General features: G+C 41.5%; 1 protein-coding gene across 4 annotated transcripts in view; it reads right to left on the reverse strand.

Moving 5' to 3' along the window:
- Window positions 1-4,875: 4,875 nt before the first annotated feature.
- Window positions 4,876-25,205, reverse strand: part of zufsp (zinc finger containing ubiquitin peptidase 1) — a 30,137-nt gene continuing 9,807 nt past the window's right edge. For all 4 annotated transcript variants that reach the window (XM_055635799.1, XM_055635796.1, XM_055635798.1 and 1 more), the window contains 5 exons: window positions 24,615-24,803; window positions 22,956-23,121; window positions 20,471-20,634; window positions 10,646-10,860; window positions 4,876-5,517 (listed from right to left, as the gene is read on the reverse strand). In XM_055635799.1, the coding sequence (XP_055491774.1) occupies window positions 5,470-5,517; window positions 10,646-10,860; window positions 20,471-20,634; window positions 22,956-23,121; window positions 24,615-24,803 (782 nt within the window). In that variant the 3' untranslated portion in view covers window positions 4,876-5,469. The remainder of the gene's footprint in view (window positions 5,518-10,645; window positions 10,861-20,470; window positions 20,635-22,955; window positions 23,122-24,614; window positions 24,804-25,205) is intronic.

Consider the following 25,205-nt stretch of genomic DNA (forward strand, 5'->3'; position numbering starts at 1 on the left):
ACAATGTAATTTTAACGACCGCTGTCATCTTTGTTCTAATGAGTATAAAAACAATGTAGAGGAAGATGTAGAGATGGTACAATTACAATGTTTAAAAGACATTTGGACAGGCACAATATTAAAGGTTACGAGGGACATGGACAAAACACAGGCAGATGAGACTAAGTTGGCATCTTGGTTAGCATGGATGTATTTGGCCAAAGGGCCTTTATCTGTGCTGCATATTATGTGTTTTGATTTCAGACATTCTCCAGAGAGGATCTTCCATCAGGTCGCCATTTGAATGCTTGTGCTGAATAAAGACCTTTTACAGCTCCAGCTCCAGTCTCCGCATGATTTATTTACAGTCACGACATTCGGAAGCTCTTCCAGGATACATTCATGACCCATTGTGTCGTCAGCAACTCCAGAAGTCCAAGGGGGGAAGCATTTTTTTTAAAGTTTAGCATCTGCAATCAATTTGTTTGGATCAATAGTTTGAAAAGATTAAATGGATTGAATCCGTTGGATCAAAGTATTGAAGAACAGAGAGCTGGAATGGTCTGATGTGGGTCTTCTCTTCAATTGTCAGCTTGTGCTGAATAAAGTCCTTTACATCCACAGCATCAGTCTCCACTGTGACTCATTCACAGTCATAACATGGCCAGCTGTGACAAAGGATGCAACTAGATCCAAGAATACTAATTTTCCAAACACTAGCCAAAAATATTACTGGAAGAAATATTCTTTTAAAGTAATATTTCTTCAGTAATCATTCAAAGAAAAAACAGCCGTACAAAAAACCTGTCAAATCAAGAATCTGGCAATTAGATAGCACACACAAATCAAAGGAAAATCTTGGCTGCTCTCGAGATAAAAAATACACAACTTCTGACCCATGGAATCCTTGCAATATTGCAATGAGGAAAGCTGGTAAAAATAATTTTCAAGTGAAGGAATTCATAACCAATTTAAATACCTGGCCAAAATTAGGATTAAACACAATTTTATCAAGGACTTGCAGTTACAGAAGGAAAACACAGCTGGAAAACAACACAGTTTAAATTCTTGATAATTGTTACCATGAGATTGACCGGGGAGGAAGTGCGTTCTTTGCCACAACCGTTACCATATTGTCAACTTACAATGTCACCTTTTCAGGTAAGCACTTTCCAGGAATAGATAGCTTGCAGGAAGCAATGCCCTTCTTCCACTGAATTTTTCTTGAATCTCGAACCCTACATTATGCGAGAGATCTACAAAGGTAATAAAGAATTGTAGAATGGTTGCAGCACAAATAGCCATTCAGCCCCCCATATCGGCACCAGCTTTCTAGTTCCATCCACAGCCCCTTCTCCATACTTTTGTAAATTTTTCTCCAATTCCCTCTGAATTAATCCCGTCTTTCCAACATTTGCAACAAATGTTTACCAGATTTTAATCATGTGCTGCATAAAAAAACCTCTCTTTATGTCACTCTTCATTCTCTTTCACTTAATTTTCTGCTGCTTACATTTAATTCGTGGCATTCCACCAAAAGAAAATGGCTTCCCAATATCCATTCTGAGCAAACTCCTTGCTCTGTTATATATGTGTTTCAAATCTCCAATCAGCCTTCCTTCCATGCACATGAAAATGTCCCTAATCTGTTATTTTACATGTTGGCTCGCATCTTGGGAGGTCCATCTTAAATCTCTCCCTTCACTTTAAGCCTATTCCCTCTAGTTTTAGAATTCTTTACTCTGCAGAAAGATCGAGTCTGCACTTCAGCCACACTCTTCATAAGTTTCTATATTTTAATTAGGTCACCCTTCAGCTTCCAACACTCCAAAGAAAAGAGTCCCAGCCTATCCAGCCACTCCCTGCAACTCAAGCCTACAATTCTAGATAACATTCTGGTGAATCTCTTCTGCACCCTTTTCAACTTAATGCCATCCTTCCTGCGGCTGGGCGAACGGAACTGCACATGGAACTCCAAATGTGGTCATTTGTATAGTTGCATCACATGATCCTTCCCAATAAAGGTAAGCATGCCAAACATCATCTTCACCACCAATTCCAACTGACTTGCCAATTTCAGAGAACAATGCACCTTTACTCCTAGATCTCTCTATTCCACAACAATGCCCAAAGCTCTATTATTTACCGTCCTTCTTTGGTTTGGCGCAACTCATATTTGTCAGCATTAAGTTCAATGTGCCATTCCTCGGCCCACCTTCCCAACTTTAGATTTAGATCCTGTTGTAAACTTAGATATCCCTCCTCATTATGGGCACCGTCGAGTATGGCTGCCCAGCCTGCAGCTGTCCATCCTTTCACCCTTTCTTAAATGTTTTAGTATGTTAAAAAGTTTCATTTTGGAGGTTTCATCTTTTTTATGTGGGGGGTGGGGGAAGTGGGAAACAGTTTTTCTCAGTCCCTCCCTGGTCTGAGATGCGGCTTTTCTTTGGCCTACCAACGTGACTAGAGCGGTGTTTCCTGCCGGGATCGGCCAGAACTTTAGCTTCGGGGGCGGCGCAGCGTTGAAGCACCATCGCGGAGCGGGCGATGCCTTACCCAGGTCGCCATGTGGTAAGCTCCGGAGTGCTGAGTCCGCTGACTCCAACATCGCGGAGCTGTGGGGTCTGCGGAGCGTCCAGCCATGGCTGCGCTGACTTTTCAACACCGCGGAGTCTGGGATCTCTCGCCGAGATCGCCAGTGTCGGAGCTCCAACCAGCACAACCTGTGGACTTCGGTCTCTGGCAGCAAGCGGCCGTTCCAGACACGCCAAGCCGCTCAAGAATGTTCTCCCGACGCCGGAGCTCCATCATCCGGCGAGAAGGCCTGAAACATCGGGCCGCCATTGCGGCGATTGCGGAGGTCACAAATAGGCCCCGACTACGGGGTGAACAAGAGGAAAAGGACTGGACTTTGTTGCCTTCCCTCACAGTGGGAACCATTGTGGGGGGGATGTTTTAATGTTTTATGTTAAATTCTTCTTTAACTTGGTGCCTTACTTTTATTGGTGTGCTGCAAATGGCAACTCAAATTTCACGCCACCAGAAATGGTGTATGTGACAATAAATGTCCTGTGTCCTTTGTCCTACCACCAGATACGGTGTAATCTGCAAATTTTCAAACAAAGTTCACTGCATTGTCCTCCAAAGCTATTGTGGAGAACAACAACGAGCCCTGCAGCACAGGTCACAGCCTCCTATCAAAAAGACATCCACCACGACTCCCCTTCAACTCCATCCTTCGAACCACTTCTGAACCCAATCGGGTAGCTCACCTTGGATTCTATGTGTTCTAATCTTCCACAGTACACTAACATGTGGGACCCTGTCAAAGGCCTGGCTTAAGTCTGTATAGATAATGTTTACTGCCCTGCCCCCGGCAATCCTCTCAGTAACCTCTTAAAAAACTCTATCAGAGACATAATTTCCCATGTGCATATCTAAATGTACAACAGGCTCAAGAAACCAGATAACTTAACCTATTCCAATATTTCTATAATACAGTGGACCAGACCAACAAAAAAGAGCAAGTTACAAATGCTCTTGATGATTGGAAAGATGGTCAGAATATTATGGTCAGAACATTGATATTTTTAAAGGAATATTCTATTCAGGAACATCTTACTCATTTCTGGGATCAACTGGTCAAGCAAAACCCGTTATGTGCAAAGTAAAATTAAACCATAAAATAAAATGATAAAATAGAAAAGTGATGACATAGAAAAGCCAACAATATGATAGTTATTTAAAAATTTAAAAAATCAGGTTGATGTTCCATCCAGTACATAGATGGATGTTTTTGCTGTGCACTTTGAACAAGGCTATTGAACTGAGGTTTAAAGATTAATCAAAAAAATGAATTAAAAAAGTTGGAGATACCCCAAGAGAACATGAATTTTAGAGTAAAATATTATCAAACAAAAGGCAGTGCATTGATAACAAGATTAAGATCTTAAATAAATTATCCTTCTCCACACACTTTAAGATTAAACCTTACAGATTTGCATATTGCTGAATTTAAAATTAAGATTTGCAACATAAAATTGCTTTTATAAAATGGAAGGTAAATAAGCCGATACTAAAGCAATTAATGGAAGCTTTACATAAAGCACTCATTCTAATAAGAACTGACCTAGAAACACTACTCATTGCGAATCAGTGTCCAGTAAATACTCAATATGAGCTGTCCAAACATTAAACACTGATTAGTACAGGTGTCAGGGGTTATGGGGCGAACACAGGAGAATGGGGTTAGGATGGATAGTTAAATCAGCCATGATTGAATGGCGGAGTAGACTCGATGGACCGAATGACCTAATTCTGCACCCATCATGATTTTGTTACTTTATAACTAAAGTAACAAAATCTAGTAGTCTGTCTTACATTTACTTTCCAGTAAAGATCATGAACATTATATACTAGAATAAGATCATGTACTCCATACATTACACTATCCCTGTTCAAACTTGTTCCAGGTCCTTATGGCAGGCCAGAAGGGTTTGTTGGACCAATTGGATGGGAATGGTTGGATGGATATGAGATTTTATGCTCGGAGGGAAGGAAGGCACTACCAAATTGCTGCAAATTTTTCTGAAGTCCCAGGAGGTTAAATGTAGAATTCCCAACATGATCCAGAGAATGGCTTGAACTTCTTTTAATGTCAGCGATGTCAAGCAAATGACACCCAGCAACATAATGGAAACTTTCTGGTTACCTATCCAATGCATAAAACAAAAAACACCACAATGCTAATTGGGCAGGAGATCATCAGCAAAGCTGTGGGTATACCTTTTTCTCCTTGATCTCAAGGATTTTCCCAAGAAAGATATCACTGGAATTTAGGTGGAAAACAAACATGACTAACAGAACATGAAAAGCATAGTAATCTCAAGTTGAATTAATCCAAAATGTTTATTTATACAGGTGCAACCAATAATAAAGATCAACATTCAACTTTTGAAATATTACTTTCAAATGTGTTTATTAGCAATAATCTGCACTGGAAAATGGGGGTGTGGGGGGGAAGGAGAGAGAAAATCATGCATCAAAGCCATCCGGGAAATAGGGATTTTGGCCATTTACTCATTTATTTGAAACACAATATTCTCTCGCCTAATTTGTTACTTGTATCTACACACGGGAACACTGTTTGCATTTCTATTTGGGAACAAGGCAGGACCAAGACCAGGACCACAACAATAAATAGGTAGAATGTGGAACCACACTTGAAATTATTATTAATGTCCATACATGTTCATCAACATATGAGATACCAGTTAAAGGCAGTTGTAACCCATTTTCCCCATCTAGCATTCCCAAAGCTAAACGAAATAAAAAAATTAATAAGTATGTTATTTCTCATTTAAAGCATCATTATGCAGTTCAGAGATAAAAGAAAGATTCATGGACATAATTCACTAAAAGGATATGTAATCAACTTCGACCTGAAATACTGTATATCCTTCATCTTGAATTCAGGTGCAGAGAGTTCCACTATGGCACATTTTCTGCTGTCAATATTGAAGATGCATACTTACGAGCCTGTAAAGGAAACACATTTTGAGCAAATAGATATAGCAAACGTTAAATATTTATCAATTTATAAACTGCTGAACATCTATTTTCCATGTTCTACATGAAGCTTCGGTAAAGCAGATCCTGTTAAACAGCATGCAGGAAGCCAAGGCAAGGCAGGTTCATTTAAGATGGGTGTTGCAGAGAACAGTTTATGAAGAGAACTGAAAGCAAAATGGCGAGTCAGCGAATCCAAAAGGGAGACCCAGCACGTACGCGCATTGTTCAATGCTTTAAAATCATTAACAAAAATATTGGTTTATTGATTTATTATTGCAACATTTACTGAGAAACTGAAAAGTTTTGTTTTCATGCTTTCCATTCAAGTCACGCTATACCTGAGTGTAATCAAGCCATGCACAAGCACAGCAGATAGCACAAAGAGAAAAATCAGAGAACGAATGCAGTGTTACAGCAGCATAGATAGTTCAGATTTAAAAAAGTAGATAGGCAAAAGATCGGGAATTCATCTGTAATATGAAAGATCCATTCACGAGCCTGATAACAGAGGGGAAGAAGCAGTTCCAGAGTCTGGTGGTGCGCACTTCAAGCTTCTCCCCGATGTGTGCAGGGAGAAGGAATGAACAGGGTAGGAAAGGTCTTTGATTATGTTGGCTGCTTTCCCGAGGCAATGTGGTATAAATGGGGTCGATGAGGGGTGAAGAGGGAGCAGGGACAGGAGGGTGGCTTGTGTGCTGGACTACAACCAATCTGGAATTTCTTGTGGTCTTGGGCAGGTCTTTTGCCAAACCAAGCAGTGATGTATTTCAACAGGATGAATTCTGTGGTGAATCTATAGAAGTTGGTAATAGTCAGTGGAGAACTGACAAACCTCCTTAGAACCTCTTTTGAGGAAGTAGAGGCTTGGGTGCGTTTTCATGGCTATAGCTTCAATGTTATTGGTCCAGGACAAATTATTGTTGCCTAGGAACATGAAGCTCTTGACCTCATTAATCTCCACCTCAGCACAGATTCAGATTCAGATTCAATTTTAATTGTCATTGTCAGTGTACAGTACAGAGACAACGAAATGCATTTAGCATCTCCCTTGAAGAGCGACATAGCAAACGATTTGAAAAAAAAAAAAATAAGTGTCCGGGGGGGGGGGGGGGGTGGGTGGTTTGGCAGTCACCGGGGTACGTTGTTTAGTAGAGTGACAGCCGCCGGAAAGAAGCTGTTCCTCGACCTGCTGGTTCGGCAACGGAGAGACCTGTAGCGCCTCCCGGATGGTAGGAGGGTAAACAGTCCATGGTTGGGGTGAGAGCAGTCCTTGGCGATGCTGAGCACCCTCCGCAGACAGCGCTTGCTTTGGACAGACTCAATGGAGGGGAGCATGGAACCGGTGATGCATCGGGCAATTTTCACCACCCTCTGCAATGCCTTCCGGTCGGAGACAGAGCAGTTGCCATACCATACTGTGATGCAGTTGGTAAGGATGCTCTCGATGGTGCAGCGGTAGAAGTTCACCAGGATCTGAGGAGACAGATGGACCTTCTTCAGTCTCCTCAGGAAGAAGAGACGCTGATGAGCCTTCTTGATCAGAGTAGAGGTATTGTGGGTCCAAGAGAGGTCATCGGAGATGTTGACTCCCAGGAACCTGAAGCTAGAAACACGTTCCACCTCCGTCCCGTTAATGTGGATGGGGGTGTGCGTGCCGCCTCTGGACTTCCTGAAGTCTACAATGAGCTCCTTGGTCTTCTTGGAGTTAAGGGCCAGGTTGTTGTCAGCGCACCATGCTGCTAAGTGCTGGACCTCCTCCCTGTAGGCCAGCTCATCGTTGTTGCTGATGAGGCCAATCACCGTTGTATCATCTGCATACTTGATGATGGTGTTAGTACCATGTACAGGTGTGCAGTCATAGGTGAAGAGGGAGTAGAGGAGGGGGCTCAGCACACAGCCCTGAGGAACGCCGGTGTTCAGGGTGAGGGTTGAAGAGGTGTGCTTGTCTAACCTCACAGACTGGGGTCTGTTGGTTAGAAAGTCCAGTATCCAGTTGCAGAGGGAGGGGTCGATGCCCAGGTTACCGAGTTTGGTGATCAGTTTTGATGGAATAATGGTGTTGAATGCTGAGCTGTAATCGATGAACAGCATTCTTACATAAGTGTCTCTGTTGTCAAGGTGGGAGAGGGCGGAGTGAAGTGCCGTTGAGATGGCATCCTCCGTACTCCTGTTCTTGCGGTAGGCAAACTGATAGGGATCCAGTGTGGGGGGTAGGCAGCTTTTGAGGTGTGCCAGGACCAGCCTCTCGAAGCACTTGGTGATGATGGGGGTAAGTGCAACTGGGCGGAAGTCGTTGAGGCTTGCCGCAGTGGAGTGTTTTGGTACTGGCACGATGGAGGTGGCTTTAAGGCAAGTGGGGACAACTGCTTGGGCAAGTGACAGGTTGAAGATGTCAGTCCAGACGTCTGTCAGCTGCGCAGCACAGGCACTGAGCACGCGCCCGGGGATGCCGTCAGGGCCAGCAGCCTTACGTGCATTAGTCCTACTCAGTGCCACGTACACGTCGTAGGGGGTGAGTGTGAGGGGTTGGTGATCGGCAGGTAGCACAGCCTTGATGGCTGTCTCTAGATTGTCCCTGTCGAAGCGGCCATAGAAGTGGTTAAGCTCCTCAAGGAAGGAGGCGTCGCTGGATGTGGGGGTGATGTTGGAGGGTCTGTAGTCCGTGATGGCCTGGATGCCTTGCCACATGCGTCGGGGGTCGGAGTTGTTGTTGAAGTGCTCCTCAATCCTGAGCTTATGGCAGTGCTTGGCCTTCCTGATGCCCCTCTTCAGGTTAGCCCTGGATGAACTGTAGGCTCGAGCATCGCCTGACCTGAAAGCGGTGTCCCGTGCTTTCAGCAGTAGCCTGACCTCGCTGTTCATCCATGGCTTCTGATTCGGGTATATGGTCACCTGTTTGAGGGAGGTGACACTATTGATGGTGGAGTTTATAAAGTCCAGGACAGAGGATGATAATTAGATCATTGATAATTAGATCATTCTTAAAATCAATAACTAGCTCCTTTGTTTTGCTAACTGAGGGAAAATTTACACGTTTACACCTCTTTATTAAAGACTGAATTTAAGGTGTAAACTTATATCAATGTTTAGGCTCTCTGCCCTTGCACTTCAGATTTAATTTCAGAATTTACTAATGCATTATAATTGTATTAAGAATAGATATCTATATTTAGACCCTTTGATTTGTGGAAATGTATTAATATTTAGAGTGATACATTTCCTCGACCTCCGAGCTCAAACCATGGGAGTCTGCAGACTTTAACATCGTGATCTCGGAAGCTCCAAGCTGCGGGGGCTTCGACCGCCGCGGCTGCAGGAGCTTCGACCACCCCGACTGTCCATGGTTCGACTGCCCCGACCACGGTGGAATAAAGAGGAAAAGGATTAGACTTTATTGCCTTCCATCACAGTGAGGAACATAGGGAACCCATTGTGGTGATTGTTTATGTACATTTTTTATGTAGTTGTGTGTCTTGTTGCTTTTTTAAAATATGGCTGTATGGTAATTCGAATTTCATTGCACCTTAATTGGTACACGTGACAATAAACTGACATTTTCAAACCTTGAAACCCATCTGATATTCATTTTTTTCCAGCCTAAAAATTACCAATAAACAGAGTTTATTAACAATAACTCGTTCCTCCTCAGGGGATACAGTTCTGTAGCTTTCTTCTGCAAAACCTTATGAAATAAAAGCTATATTGAGCCAACTTATTTTTCACATGCAATTCATTACCTGGGTCTCATTCCGATGCATGGATATTTCTCAGAGACACTAGTTTGGTAATGTTGGATTCAACGCTTGAGGGGGCAATTTGAAGGGTCTTTTTTATGTTAGAAAACAGGTCAATTTCACCTTTCACTTTCAATCTTTGAACTTTTAGAACTGCTTCATGCACAGATGCTTTTGCCTTCATTACCAGGCACAAAACATAAATAGCATTTTTACCCCACCTAAAAGATCTGTATACTTCTTTGCACTTTTTTTTTGTTACTGTGTACTTAATTTTTTGTGTGCTTAATATTGTGCTAATAGGGACTGCTACCACCCCAGAGTGTAGTAATCTAAGATTATCTCATATGATTATATCATAATGATGTTCAAATAATTCTAATCAGATTTAGACTATGTCTTTATGATCGCAGTATATAAAAGGAAAATGTACATAATTTTTATAGTAGAGTATACGATTTCATATTCTAATACATAAATTATACGCATTACAGAGTCACAAACTGAGCCCCATATTGAGAGCTGTGGTCTGAGTTTTGTCTTTTCAGAATACCATATTGCAATATATCCAACTTTGGTCCACATATAAACTGACAATGGCGGACGACAGATGGCGCAATGGGCAATGGGAGTGCAGTGGAGAGATAAGTTTATTTGGCCTTCCATCACAGCGATGTGATGGATGTTTATGTAAATTATGTTGTGTCTTGGGTCTATGTGTTTGTAATGTATGGCTGGAGAAACGGCATTTCGTTTGGACCTCAAGGGGTCCAAATGACAATTAAATGTATCTTGTATCTTGAATCTTGTAAATGTTCGGCTGGCAACCGGAAGGTAGCCGGTTCGAATCCCGCTTGGAGTGCATACTGTCGTTGTGTCCTTGGGGCAAGACACTTCACCCACCTTCGCCTGTGTGTAAATGTAATGTAATTATGTGAAGCACTTTGGGGTCAATGCAAGTTGACTAAAAATGTGCTATATAAATAAGATTATTATTATTATTATATTATTACATATGTTTCGATTATAATTTCCTACTCTGTAAAATGGTTCAAACTTTAAATAACATATGCAATTTTCATTTTGCATGTGCAAATTCTTCAAAATGACTGTCCACACAACCAGCTTGATGCTTCACTGCCAGATTGGATGCCTGAGAGCAATCAACATTGGAAAGAAGGAGACCATGGCACAAGGATTATGCAGACAGTGTTCTTTGAAGGTTTTGAAGTTTAGACCAAGATTTCAACACTAACAAGTAAAAGTAAATTAGAAAGCTATGCGACAAAAATAGTTCTAATATAATTTTGACTTGCTGCATAGAACACACAACATTCAAAGATTATTAAAAGGTAACTTACATTTTTCTCTTCTGCCGATAGAATACCATTAATTGCCACGATTTGATATTGCCTATGCTTCATACTTCCAATAAATCGACGAATCATTTTAAGATTCATTCCCGTTATATCACTGCGTAAAAGTTTCTGCATTTCTTGATTGCCAGGATCAAAAATTAAAAGGCAAAGTGTTCCGTTATTCCTTTCCTCAACGCCAACAACAGTCCGACTGTGACCTAATATTGCAAAAATTAATAAATTATTTAAAAAATAAGACGTGTTCTCCCGACAAGTCAAACAATAACGGGTTGTGCCGTCAGTGATGGCAGCCTCGCCAACGGTCTCTGTCTTTTCGTCTTTTTTGTTATTTTTAGTGTGTTTTAAAAGTATGTGTTAATGTTTTCTGGTTTGTTTTATGGGGGGGAGGAGAGAGGGGGGAGGGGGAAAACTTATTTTTCACAATAACATACCTTGCTGGAGATACGATTGTTTTCCGGATCGTATCTCCGGTCGCTCTGTGGCCAAACATCATGGAGCTGGAGACCTTGCTCAAGACTGACTTTGAGCCCCACCGCTGGGCCGTGGATTTACCATCAGAGCCTGCGATCCCTTGCCTGGGATCGATGCTCCAACCGCAGCCTGCGGATTTCAACATCAAGGAGTTTGCAGTCTCGGGTAGAGACTGATGTCGGGAAAATCAAAAGTCGCAGGAGGTTTGACCAGTCCCGGCCCGGGGTCCGATCGCCCGGTGTGAGGGAGCTGAGATCCCCCTGATGTGGGAGCTTGATCACCCTGACAACGGAAGGTTCGAGGCCCTCGATGGAAAGAGATTGAACTTTTCTTTCTGCCTTCCATTACAATGAGGAATGTGGAGGAGTCACTGTGATGAATGTTTATGTTAAAATGTATTTTGTGTGTTTTGTTGCTTTTTATTGGTATGACTGTATGGCAAATAAAATTCCTTGTATGTTGCAAACATACTGGGCTAATAACGTATGAATATGATGATTATAATTATGAATAAACAAACACTTCCAATGAGTGGTGTTAGAGTTTAGTCAGAGGGTGGTGAGTCAGTGGAATTCATTGCCGCAGATGGCTGTGGAAGCCAAGTCAATGGACGTATTTAATGTGGAGATTGACGGATTTTTGATTCCTAAGGGTGTCAGGGGTTAAGGTGCGAAGACAGAGGATGGGGTTGAGAGGGAAAGATAGATCAGCCATGATTAAATGGCGTAGTAGACATGATGGGCCAAGTGGCCTTATTCTGCTCCTAGAATTTATGAACAAAGTACTTATGAGTGTAAAATTTACCTTTTTGAAGACATTAAAAACTAGTTAAATTGTTTTAAAAATGTGCAAAAAATTGCCCAATTTGCCTCTTGGTTCAACTTTCATTAGAAAATCCAATGGGAATATTTCCCGATTACTCCCAAGCCTCGCATCATACATAGGAAGCTTCAATATTATCCATATTTTATGACATAATGCAGCAGTGTCCAAATGCAGCCAAAAATATAGCAGGCTCTAGGTGTCACAATATCCAAATAAATGTTATGAAACTATTCTCTGAAAATATGAATTATCTTACAAATTGTAATTGTCAAATGCTTTTATAGGATTAGCAATAACTGCAATTGAGAAGTCTATACTGAAAACATATCATTGACGCAACTCATTGAACTAAAGCTATGAACAATCTATAATAACTGGAGGTCCAAACCTCATGGAAGAGTTGACTCAAATAAATAAATGGTAATTTTCTCTACTTCAAGAAATAAGTGCACAAATGGCCATTTAACACATTTTCTTTTAAGATCATGGATTATTCTCTACCTCTCTCCTGTACTATCCCCACATCATTCAGAATCAAAACCACATTTAAAAAAAAATACAGTTTTGTATACATTTTACCGATGACTGGAATGGAGAATTTCTAAGTTTAACAAATTTCAGTGAATAAATTTTATTTAATCTCAGTCCAAATGAGTCAAGTTCACCCCAAGTTCTTGATTCTCCAGCCAGGGGAAGTAGTCTTCAGCTTTTACAGTCAACGCCTCTTTCAGTTTGTTTTATTAAGTTAATCTCTCACTTTTGTCAACACCAGTGAGTTTACGGCCATCCAACTTGCAAACAATCTAAGCACAACACCTTAGTTGCATGATTCAAGATGGCGGACAGCGGGGGTGATGCGCCGTTGTGTATGGCCGCTCCTCCTGCTGTCTGTCCTTTCACCCTTTTTTATTTTTATTTTTAGTCCTGTTCGTATGAAATGTTTATTGGAGGACTTCTTTTATGCGGTGGGTGGGGGAGGGGAAGGGGGAAACTATTTTAACCCCAGTTCTACCTGGTCGGAGATGCGGTTTTTCTCCGAACCGCATCTTCGTCCTCTCTGTGCGGCCTAGTCAAACTGGAGCAGCGCTGGAGCGGCGTTTCCTGCGGGGACTGCAGCTTCGACGGCGGTGTAGATGCTGGGACATCTACAAGGAGCGTGGGATGCCTTACCGGGTCGCCTTGCGGTAATCTCCGGGGCACTGTGACCGTCGACAGCACCGCGGAGCCTGGGATCCGAGATCGCCAGTGTCGGGGGTTCGGCCGGCGCGGCCTGTGAACTTTGGTCGTTGCAGTCTTCGGGGGGGAAGCGGCCGCTTCAGTCCTGGCCGCTGATGGACGTTCACTGACGCCGATGGTCCAGCTTCACGGCAGGAGGGCCTGAAGATACCGGGCTGGCTGAGGAGGCCAGATATAGGCCCCGACCTCGGGTGGACTATGAGGGGGGAGAACTGGATATTTTTTGGTGCCTTCCCTCACAGTGAATTCTGCTGTGGGGGGACGTTTCATGTTGATTTCTATAGTGTACTGTTTCTGTGTCTTTTTTCTTTTTCTCTTTTTTCTCTTTTTTTGATTTGTATGGATTTATTGCATTGATCTGTTCAATTAATTTAATCAATCTCTGTAAAGCACTTTGGTTCAAATACTGGTTTTGTTGAAAAGTGCTATATAAATAAATATTATTATTATTATTATTATTATTCAACTGTGATCCTTCATTGCCAAGGCAAGTATAGCTGCACTTAAGTAACCTAATCAAAAACTGCTCACAATCTTCTTGTTGTGGTCTTTTACCAATGTCTTCGCCAACTGCAGCAAAGGTGTTCAGCAAAACAGATGTGGACTCTTATACATTGGTGAGACCAAATGGGCGATCATTTTGCTGAACACCTTCGCTCAGTTTGCCTGAACCTAGCTGATCTCCCAGTTGCTAAACACTTTAATTGTCCTTCCCATGCACCTTTCTGTCCTAGGTTTCGTATATCTTTCATTCATTGTCCTTTATCTCTAAACATCATTGCCTATATCTCTCGTTCCCCTTATCTCTAACCAGTCCGAAGAAGGGACTAGACCTGAAACGTCACCCATTCCTTCTCTCCAGAAATCCTGCCTATCCTGCTGAGTTACTCCAGCATTTTATAACTTAATTACTCAAATTGTGATTTCTTGCCATCACTGCTATAAACCCTAAGTCTTCTTTACAACTGTTGGCTTCAATAACATAAAAATTATGAAATATTTAACTTAATTACACAAACCATAATTTCCTGCTATAAACCCTAAGCCATCATTATGACTGTTGGCTTCAAAAAACCTTATTAAGACCCATGTAAGTAGCAATGAAAACATAGAAACATAGAAATTAGGTGCAGGAGTAGGCCATTCGGCCCTTCGAGCCTGCACCGCCATTCAATATGATCATGGCTGATCATCCAACTCAGTATCCCGTACCTGCATTCTCTCCATACCCCCTGATCCCCTTAGCCACAAGGGCCACATCTAACTCCCTCTTAAATATAGCCAATGAACTGGCCTCAACTACCCTCTGTGGCAGAGAGTTCCAGAGATTCACCACTCTCTGTGTGAAAAAAGTTCTTCTCATCTCGGTTTTAAAGGATTTCCCCCTTATCTTTAAGCTGTGACCCCTTGTCCTGGACTTCCCTAACATCGGGAACAATCTTCCTGCATCTAGCCTGTCCAACCCCTTAAGAATTTTGTAAGTTTCTATAAGATCCCATCTCAATCTTCTAAATTCTAGAGAGTATAAACCAAGTCTATCCAGTCTTTCTTCATAAGACAGTCCTGACATCCCAGGAATCAGTCTGGTGAACCGTCTCTGCACTCCCTCTATGGCAATAATGTCCTTCCTCAGATTTGGAGACCAAAACTGTACACAATACTCCAGGTGTGGTCTCACCAAGATCCTGTACAACTGCAGTAGAACCTCCCTGCTCCTATACTCAAATCCTTTTGCAATGAAAGCTAACATACCATTCGCTTTCTTTACTGCCTGCTGCACCTGCATGCCTACCTTCAATGACTGGTGTACCATGACACCCAGGTCTCGCTGCATCTCCCCCATTCCCAATCGGCCACCATTTAGATAAAGATAAAGAGATAAAGAGATAATTGAATCTTCACAACTTTTAGATAAATACACAACAATTAACGAACTGTAACACTTGGCTTTCCTCTAGATTACTCATTAGTCAACTGCAACCACAAAGATCAGTTTACACCCCAGTGGTATGAACATCGACTTCTCCAATTTTAGGTAGTCCCTGCTTTCTCCTTCTTTCTCCTCCCCTTCCCAACTCTCCCTCAGCCTACTGTCTCCGCATCTTCCTTTCTTCTTCCCCCCCACCCCCACATCAGTCTGAAGAAGGGTCTTGACCCAAAACTTCGCCTATTTCCTTCGCTCCATAGATGCTGCCTCACCCGCTGAGTTTCTCCAGCATTTTTGTCTACCTTTGATTTTCCAGCATCTGCAGTTCCTTCTTAAACAAGTCACCTTATAAAATCGTTTAACTTGTTTATTTAAAATTTTCCTGTCTCTACCTTGTTTTCAAGAGAGATTTAGATTTAGCTCTTAGGGCTAAAGGAATCAAGGAATATGGGGTACTGATTATTGATGATCAGCCATGATCATATTAAATGGCGGCGCTGGCTCAAAGGGCCGAATGGCCTATTCCTGCACCTATGCTTCTATGTCTCTGCCTTCCTCCCTCCTTGAACAGAGCAACAGCGCCACCTTCCAGCAGTGCCACATAACTATTCTTTGTACTTGAAAGAAGAGGTTTCCTTGACTCCTTCAGTGCACCATTTAAACGTCACTACATCATCAAAACATTACAGCATGATGGGAGCCATTCAGCACACAGAGGTCCTGCTGTCTTAATTCAAGAATTAAGGGAAAATGGGTAACTAAATAGAGAATAGAGCACCTCAGAAACAAAGCAGTCAGATCTGTGTGGAGGCGCAGGAAATGGGCATGGTCCTCCAGGTGGCCTTTGCCTCCGTTTCTACCGTGAAAATAGACATGAAGACTGGGGAACTTGGGACAGTTAAACCCCTTTTTCACGGGGCGACTTGACGCAAGAGTTAACCAGAGTTGAAAATCGTGGGAACCTCTTGCGATAACCGTATGGCATTCGTGGACCACCGTGGACCACCGTGGCGCTAACGGCAGGTACTCGTGTAACTTGGTGACTGGGGAGAAAATTCAAACAAGCTTGAATTTCTCCAAGAGCGACTTGTACACTTGTGGTTGAACATTGCAACATTATATGCACGTAGTGGCCAGTGCGATATCCGTACTGACTCTTGCGTGTACCGTGGGAACTCCTGCGAACGGTGAACCCGGAAGCTGGACAGAGGGGACAGAAGGCGAGTAAGAATTGTCTTCTGTGGGATTGAATTTAAAAAATAAAGATTTGCATCCACATATGGACATCAACTTATTCATAAGTTATGTTAATGAGATTCAAGAAAATAACTATAATCTTTAAATGGGACTTTACTGAAAGGTCCCGCATTTTCATGGTCCGTAAGAAATTTTTCACATGTACTTCTTTGAGAGATACAGCTCGGAGTCCTCGCCGACCAGCGATCGATGCCTTTCCGAAGCAGGGTCCAGAACGCTACCAATCAATGTTCGCCAGAGACCCGTGTAAAGGAGTGAACTGCACATGCTGGTTTAAAACGAAGACAGACACAAAAAGCTGGAGTAACTCAGCGAGTCAAGCAGCATCTCTGGAGAAAAATAGGTGATGTTTCGGGACGAGACACATCTTCAGACTCAATTCCGATTAGGATGTCTGAAGAAGGGTTCCGATTCGAATCACCACCTATACTTTTTCTCCAGAGATGCTGCCTGACACGCTGACTTACTCCAGCTTTTTATGTTTTTCTTCCCAGATCTGATTTACCTGCTGAGTTACACCAACATTTTGTGTCCGTGTTCACTATGAACATTGAATTATTTAATTTTAGGTAACTTACACTCTCTCTTTCTTTCCCCCGCCCACCCCCTCCCCCATGCAGTAAATGTCGGTTAACCAGTCCAAGGTTTGCAACGCTGGTTCCCTCTTGGGATCACACTATCCCTAGCCAACAATTGGCCTATCATGGAACCAAATATAGACATAAAGTGCTGGAGTGACTCAGTGGGTCAGGCAGCATCTCTGGAGGAAAGGGTTAGGTGACATTTCGGGTCGGGACCCCTCTTCAAAATACCCTGCTGAGGTCATCTGTTGTTGCCCTGATTTGTCCCGGTCTTTTCTTGCTTCCAGTTTCCCCCTACAATCATCCCGAAGAAGGGTCCCGACCAAAAATGGAATCTATTCCTTTTCTCCAGAGATGCTGCTTGGCCCGCTGAGTTACTCCAGCATTTTGTGTCTAACTTGCTGATTCAGACAGTTTTTGATTTACTCTGAAACACACGTTGGAAATTTAAACTTGGGCGCAACTAACATCGTCTTACTACCGTGGGAACTCTTTAACTCAGCAGGCAGGCAGCAGTTAATTGTTGCTCCCTTCAGTTTCCCAGGGGGTCGGGACGGGACTGGAGTTGGGAAGGAAAGGTGGGGGAGTCGAGGGAGAGGAGGGGGAGACAGATGGGGGTGTCTTCATTTACTGGCGGCGGGTGTCTGTCACTGAAACAGGCAGGTGACATCATTTGTGCCTCGTGATGATTTAATTACACTTGACAGTTTACAATGTAATTCAAGATTTAACGGGAAAGCTCGGGAGACGGACAAATCACTCGCACAAATAACAGAAATGCCGAGTACCGTGGGAACTCTTTGTCTACCCCCCCCCGTTATATCGTGTGATATCATGCTAGACCACGACCACTTCACTCTGGGTACATCTTGCGTCAAGTCGCCCCGTGAAAAAGGCCTATTAATGGAGATGTCTTGAGGACAGTTCATATTACGGCCGAGGAGTGCTAGGCTTTCTAAGTCGTATTAAGGTAGATTAAATATCCGGGCTTGAGCTGCTGAGTTATTCCAGCACTTTGTGGCTTTGAGTAGTTTATTAACCTCTGGAAAAGTCAGCCTTTCCAATAATTCCCATGTCATTTTCAGTCCATCCATATTTCAACTTTATTTTCCTTTGCTGAGACACCAACATCATCAACTTCCTCAGTAAAGACCAATGACAAGTATTCAATTGCTACCTCAACCATGCCCACTGCCTTAATGAGTAGATATGTTTACCATCACTAATTGGCCTTTCATTTTACTACTTGCTAATTTGCCCACAGAAGACTTCTGGATTATATTTTAATATTTGCTGCCAGTCTTTTCTCATATTTCTTTATTGTTCCATTGTACATATGGTAATTTTACACTCTTGACCCCCATCTCAACCTTTTTATATTCCTGGCTGCTCAGTTGTTAACAGTACAGTACCTGTCACATGCAATTATATTACCTACGCCTCTCTCTCCAGTCATCCAGGTAACTCTAGCTTAAAATTGCATTAGCTGCCTCCCCCTCGTAGGAATGTACCAGATTTATACAACAAATTCTCTTCCCGAAGGGAACAACAAATAGTTTTGCCTGCCAATTTCATTTTAACTGAGTTAGATCTGTTCACATCCTGCCGAATGTGATACTTATCAAATTAATCCTTTCTATCAGTGATCTTTCCCCTTTTTCCAAAGATATTCCAAAACCTTTTGATAATTTGATAATTGTTCCCCAAATGTTCCTTTCCCAAGTGCTTTAACCAAGTCAACCGCTTCCATTCTTATTCAGCAAGAAATTAATTAGCTGACAAAGTTCCCCAAACATATTTCAACTGCTCCTCCCTGTCTTTCACCTTGTATTCCTCTCCCATTCTGTATTAAGATAGTTCAAGTCCTTCATTGTCACTGTTCTGTGGCTTTTGTATTTCTCTACAATATCCCCATAAATTTGCTCCTCCATATCCTTTCCACAAGGGAGTAGTCCATAGAATATTCCGTGGAGTAAAGGAACCTTGAAAGTTTAAGTGTAATCAAATAAATTTTGTTCATGACTGTTGAAGGATATCTTGTCTCCGCAATATTGCAAATGCCTTCAATCTGTACCGGCAGCTCTCCACACCACTCACGAGGTTCGTCTTCATCTCAAGATAAATTATCCACTGACATTTACTATACACCCACCAACTCCCACAGGAAGACTATGCCTCCTACTCTGCTACATTAACAACTGTATTGGTGTGGCCTCCTGCACCCATGCAAAAGTGTTTAAGAAGGAACTGCAGATGCTGGAAAATCGAAGGTACACAAAAAAGCTGTAGAAACTCAGCGGGTGCAGTAGCATCTATGGAACGAAGGAAATAGGCAAAGTTTCGGGTCTGAAGAAGGGTTTCGGCCCGAAACATTGCCTATTTCCTTCGCTCCATAGATGCTGCTGCACCCGCTGAGTTCTCCAGCTTTTTTGTATACCTCCAACGCAAAAGTGGCCAATTTCATTAACTTTTCCACTAATTTCCACCCTGCCCTCACTTGGACCATCCATGACACTTCTGTACTTTAAAAAAAAAAAAAATCTGTTTCCATCTCAGCACACAAACTATCAAATGACATTTACTACAAACCTACCGACTCCCTCGCTCCAGCATCTCCTCGGCCATAATATGGACCGTCCACTTATTAGGACCTCATCCTACTCTGTCAGGTACACCGCTCTCCCTTCGGTCCCTATCTCCATCCTTCACCCACGCACTCCTCCCATCAAGTCTCCTCTCCCCATTGCTCTCATCTACCCACCCCACCTCTCACCTTTGGTCCCATACTCCACCTTCCTTTCCCATTAGATTCGGTCATCCAGTTACCTCCACGAATCACGTCCCAGACTCTGTCGCTGTCTGCACCACTGTCCCCTCCCTCTGTCTTCATCCACCATTGCATCCCTTCTCACCTGGATCCACCCATCACTTGCCAAATCTAGGCCCACTCCCCCACCTCATTCAGTCCAGATTAAGGATCTCAACCCGAAACATTTACTGCCCATTGTCCTCCACAGGTTCTGTCTGACCTGGTGAGTTTCTTCAGCCATCGGTTTTATGCAACTCACCCCTCACCATTCCTTCTCCCACCCAATCTCTATCCATTATTTCTCCTTACTAATTTTTCCCAAACGTTTTGTACCCATAGATACTTAGTACAGAATCCTGCTCTATGTTTAGTCAGGTCTTTGTTATTACCACAATGTAATTATCCCACATGGCTACCTGCAATTTCCAACGTACGCTTAGATGGACACGCTGTACAAAGATAATTTACACTTCCTTATAGACTAGTGCATTATAAAAATCTTCTTATTCTTTCTCTAGTGCTACAATTCTACATGCACAATTTTTCTTCATATCAATCCTCAATTCTGGAGCCTATTTACCTGTTATTATTTTAAGCTCCAATCCACAAACATTTGCACAAGATGACAAAACAATGACTTTGCCATTTCAGATGCGAGAATCACGCCGGAAATAAGGTATAGCAAGCTTTCTTTTATTTACCTTGGTGCTGAAGATAGATTGGTGGTTTGTTTGTCCAAATTACCTTGGGTTGTAATCGTAACGCAGCATTACTGCCCAAGGAATAATATTGTCTTATACGCTCAAACAAACGAGGATGTGTGCCGGATGGTCCAGTGGGCTGGTGAAAATCAACAATTTGACATCTACAGAAACCAAAATTATACATTTAAATTTATCCAAACATAATTAGGAGTAGCGATTTGTTAGGTAGATACAGATATAAAGCAGCAAACAACAGTCTTTTATGTTCTCTATTGGCATGTCCAATTTCCCTTGAAAACCATGGCTCTTTCCACTTTTTACTGTTTCCTTTCAACCGAACAGGAACATAAAGATTCTGTACTCTTAAAATTTCCTCTTTAAATGTCCTCCATTTCTCTTCTACATCCTTCCCTTAAAACAAAATGTCCCAGTTCACTCCTTTTAAATCATTTCGCATCTCATCAAAGTTAGCCTTTCTCCAATCAAAAATCTCAACCCTAGGTCCAGTTCTGACCCTCTCCATAATTATATTGAAACTAATGGTATTGTGATCACTGGACCCGAAGTGCTCCCAACGCATACCTCTGCCACCTGTCCCGTCTCATTTCCTAACAGGAGGTCCAACACTGCCCCTCCTCTAGTAGATATATAGATAGCCTTTTATTGTCGGTACCTCTATGTATTGCTGCAAAAAACTATCCTGCACACATTTTACAAACTCCAAACCATCCAGCCCATTTACCTGAATGTGTTTCCCAGTCTATGTGTGGAAAGTTGAAATCTCCCACAATCACTACTTTGTGCTTACTACTAATATCTGCTATCTCCTTACATATTTGCTCTTCCAATTCTCGATCCCCATTTGGCGGTCCATAATACACCCCTGCATGCTTTTTTACATGCTTTAATTTCAAGTCATCAAAGTAAAATGTTTTATATTTGTTTCAGAATGCTTCAATCTATAATAAGTGAACATTTCTTTCAGTTCTCTTAGTTCTTAAGAAAGTTATGGGCTTTTGACTGTCCTCGATCACAGCTTTTGTGTTAAGTCAATGGAAAAGCAATAGGGAATAAGATGCTAATTTCAGTATGAAAATGGCTATAACTTTTTTAATACTGAAGATATGAAAGGGAATTATGTGTCAAATTAAACTTCTTTTTATGCTTTATCTGATGGGATAAATTGTAGACTTGATTTTTTAAATCTCAAAATTTTGTAACATTGCTAGGAATGGGCACAGAGAACAGGGAAGAGATAAGACTTTTGCCTATCACAGTGAGGAGGTGTTTGGGATTCACTGCAATGGATGTTTGTGTGGAATTGTGTGTTTGTTTTTTTTGTTTGTTGTTATGACTGCAGAAACGTAATTTTGTTCGAACTTATGTTCAAATGACAAAAAACAATTCTGACTCTGAGTCTTACAGAGTGGAAACAGGCCCTATGGCCCAACTTGCCCACATATCCCATTTACACTAGTCCCACCTGCCTGTGTTTGGCCCATATCCATCTAAACCTATCCTATCCAAATTACTGGAAGTTCTTAAGAAAAGAATTTACTTGCATTTGAGATAGCATTCCTCATCCTAATTTGGCCTAGAAAAGGTGGTGGTGAGTTAACTTCTTGAAGAGCAGAGGTCCTTCTGGCAAAGGTACTGCTAACAATGATAGCAAGACAATATGATGGTGCGGTGTTACATGCCTGACTTGGTGGTGGGGGGGAAATGGTGCCTGACTTGGAGAGGAGGAAACACCTAATGTGTGCCTATGCCTTTGCTGCACTGTCCGTTTCTGTTGTAGAGGTCATGATTTTGGGAGGTGTTATTTGAAACAGTGTTGAAGAAGAACTCAAGCCACTGTAAACTGGTAGTGAAGTGAATGAATAAATAGGTTGCTGGACATGGTGTTAATAAGTGAAATGCATTGTCTTTAATAGTGTTTTCCTGTCCCGCAGAAGGGGAAGAGAGGATAACTTAGGCATAGATTTTGCCTTTAAGAATGTTGGCTCCCAGAAGCCTATACAACTTTCAGTTCTCAAACCCAAGTTCCATTGTGCAAATCCAAAACTACCTAATTTGTCAATATATTTATGATTCATTATGACAAATTCAGCCTGTTGCAACAGATCTTCATCCATAAAAGTGTCAAAATAGCAAGCAGAAAAGAAATAACTTTACTTTGCACCTGATCCATGTCTATTTAAGGTATTACGATTACATAATAGGGGCTCTGGATCCAAAAAATATTCTTGTCCCCAAAATTGAGCATTTATCAATTATTATTTATTAGCTGTAATCATCAACTTCTTCAACAAGTTTTAAAAACATCAGTGAAATCTATGAGAACTTATACGCAGCTTAATTCATTTGGGGATTCACTGTTCTTTGTTCTATTATAAAACATACCAGAAAATAACAGCATCATTTTTATTTTGATCTCCAAACAGCAAACAACTGATTTTGTTTTGTTAGTCAACATACTTACTTTATTCTTAGAAAGGTCAATAAACAATAGATTTCCGTTGCCCCAATCCAAGCGCGAGTGCCCTTTAATTTGTTTTCAAAAGAGGCAGCACCTTGAGGATCAAAGCCAGTCTTCCATGCTTCCTCGATCATGATCTGGATTTTCGGAATGCAAGGTATTACAAGATCTGAAGGAAAAAAGAACCATAAAGTAATTGCAATTATCCATCCAAAAAATAAATGTATGTAAAACACACAAATTATATTTCAATCACTGTAGACAGAGTATATAGTGGTCAAAATTTTGATAACCAAAGGTTACAGCAAAAATTACTATTATTTTTTGCATTGGTATGAATCCTTCAAAGATAAACTTAGTTTCCAGACCCCAAAGACAAGTTTAGAAACCATTCCAGAACTTGAGCTCCTAACCTACTTTGATGTTAATTGAGTGATAGTTTCATCGAAGTCCATTCATATTTTCCTGGTGACTTGCCAAGCAGTATTTCCCCTAGGCATTGACATTAAAATATATTGGTGTTTGGCTTTAGGATTGGTCTTTTCTTAGTGTCACCTCTACCAAGACACAGTGAAAAACTGTAACAATGAAAAGCTATCTAGTCAAATCATACTGTACGCGAGTGCAATCAAGCCATACACAAATACAACAGGTAGAGCCGAGAAAAATATAAGAGTGCTGAATATAGAATAACAATTTATGTTTTTGTTGCCAATATATATAGCAATTAAACACACTTGACTATCGTGTTACAGTATTATAGTGTGACAGCAACAGAGAAAGTGCAGATATATTTAAAAAAAAACAAGTAAAGGCCACAATGGAGTTGATTGGGAGATCGGCACATTGGGATATCATTCAGTCTGCCAACAGAATGGAAAAAGCAGTTCTTGAGTCTTTTTGCCCAATGGGAGAGGGGAGAAGTGAGAACGATCAGAGTTTAAACGATTCGTGATTATGTTGGTAGCTTTTTCTGAGAGTGTGAAGCGTAGATGGAATTGATGTTATGTGGGGGGAGAGCTGTTTTGTGTAACAGATGTGGGTTGCAACCACAACTGTGACATTTCTTGCAGACCTGGGCAGAGCATTTGCCAAACCAAGTATAAGGATGGACTCTGTGGTGAGTGCAGAGGTTGGTAAGAGTTGTTGGTTGGAAACATGCTGAAATTACTTAGTCTTCTCAGGAAGCAGAGGCATTGGTGTGTTTTCTTGTCCGTGGTTTCAATGTGATATGTCCAGGAAAATCATTGGTGATATTAATGCTTAGTGATATGAAGTTCTTGACCATCTCTAATTTGCACCATTGATGCCGATTGGGGCATGTACACCACCTCGATTCCTGAAGTCATTAACTAGCTCCTTCGTCTTGTTGACATTGAGGGAAAGGTTGTCATCTTGACACCATGCTGCTAAGCTCTCTGTCCTTCCTGTATTCCGTCATATTATTAAGTAGTCATTTATCTAATGATAGATTTGTGCAAAATGCACCTGTCACTATATATTAAAGCAATCTATTCAGTGTGAAAAAAATGCAAAATGTATGCAATATAAGCATTGATTGCCAAAGTAAAAGCAAATCCAGGAGCCTGCTTCGCAAAAAAAATTATTTCTTGCTCACAATACATTACGAACATTAATGCTTTTATGTAGCAAAATCTGTACCTTGTAAAACATCCTTATACTGTTCCATCTTCATCAGTGAGGACAGAAGCATTTGAAAGTTTCGGTATCCACATCCCCAGCCGTTGTCCCCTACAGAGGCATGATAGTGATCTGTTTCTGCACACAAATATACATGCTTCATATCTGTGCCACTTCTCTGATAATACTCATTTAGTGCCCTCATTAGACCTGTAAAACATGAATACATTTCAGTAAATACAAAGGAATGGAGTTCAATTGCAATACTGGACAGGATTAATTTTTTTTAAATACAAGTTCATATGATTTTTAAAGAGATTTTGAACTCCAGCAAATTCAGCAAAGCACCATGTAAAACAATTTTTGGTTGCAATTATTGGAAATTAAGCAAATTCAAACTAACGATAAAATAAATATACAGGTAATATATGCAGTTAAAGCGATGGAAATCCTCATCCTGATTCTAATAGGTTTTAACTGAGGTTCAAGTGGTACTCTTGACTCTGAATGAGATGCTTGTGGGTTGAATTGTCTCTACAGAAACTTAAGCACAGAACTAAGCACTGTGTTGATACTCCACTGTTATGTTTAAAGTGTACCATACTCTTAGGA

Source organism: Leucoraja erinacea, chromosome 5 (assembly GCF_028641065.1).
Source record: "Leucoraja erinacea ecotype New England chromosome 5, Leri_hhj_1, whole genome shotgun sequence".
Classification (NCBI taxonomy): domain Eukaryota; kingdom Metazoa; phylum Chordata; class Chondrichthyes; order Rajiformes; family Rajidae; genus Leucoraja; species Leucoraja erinaceus.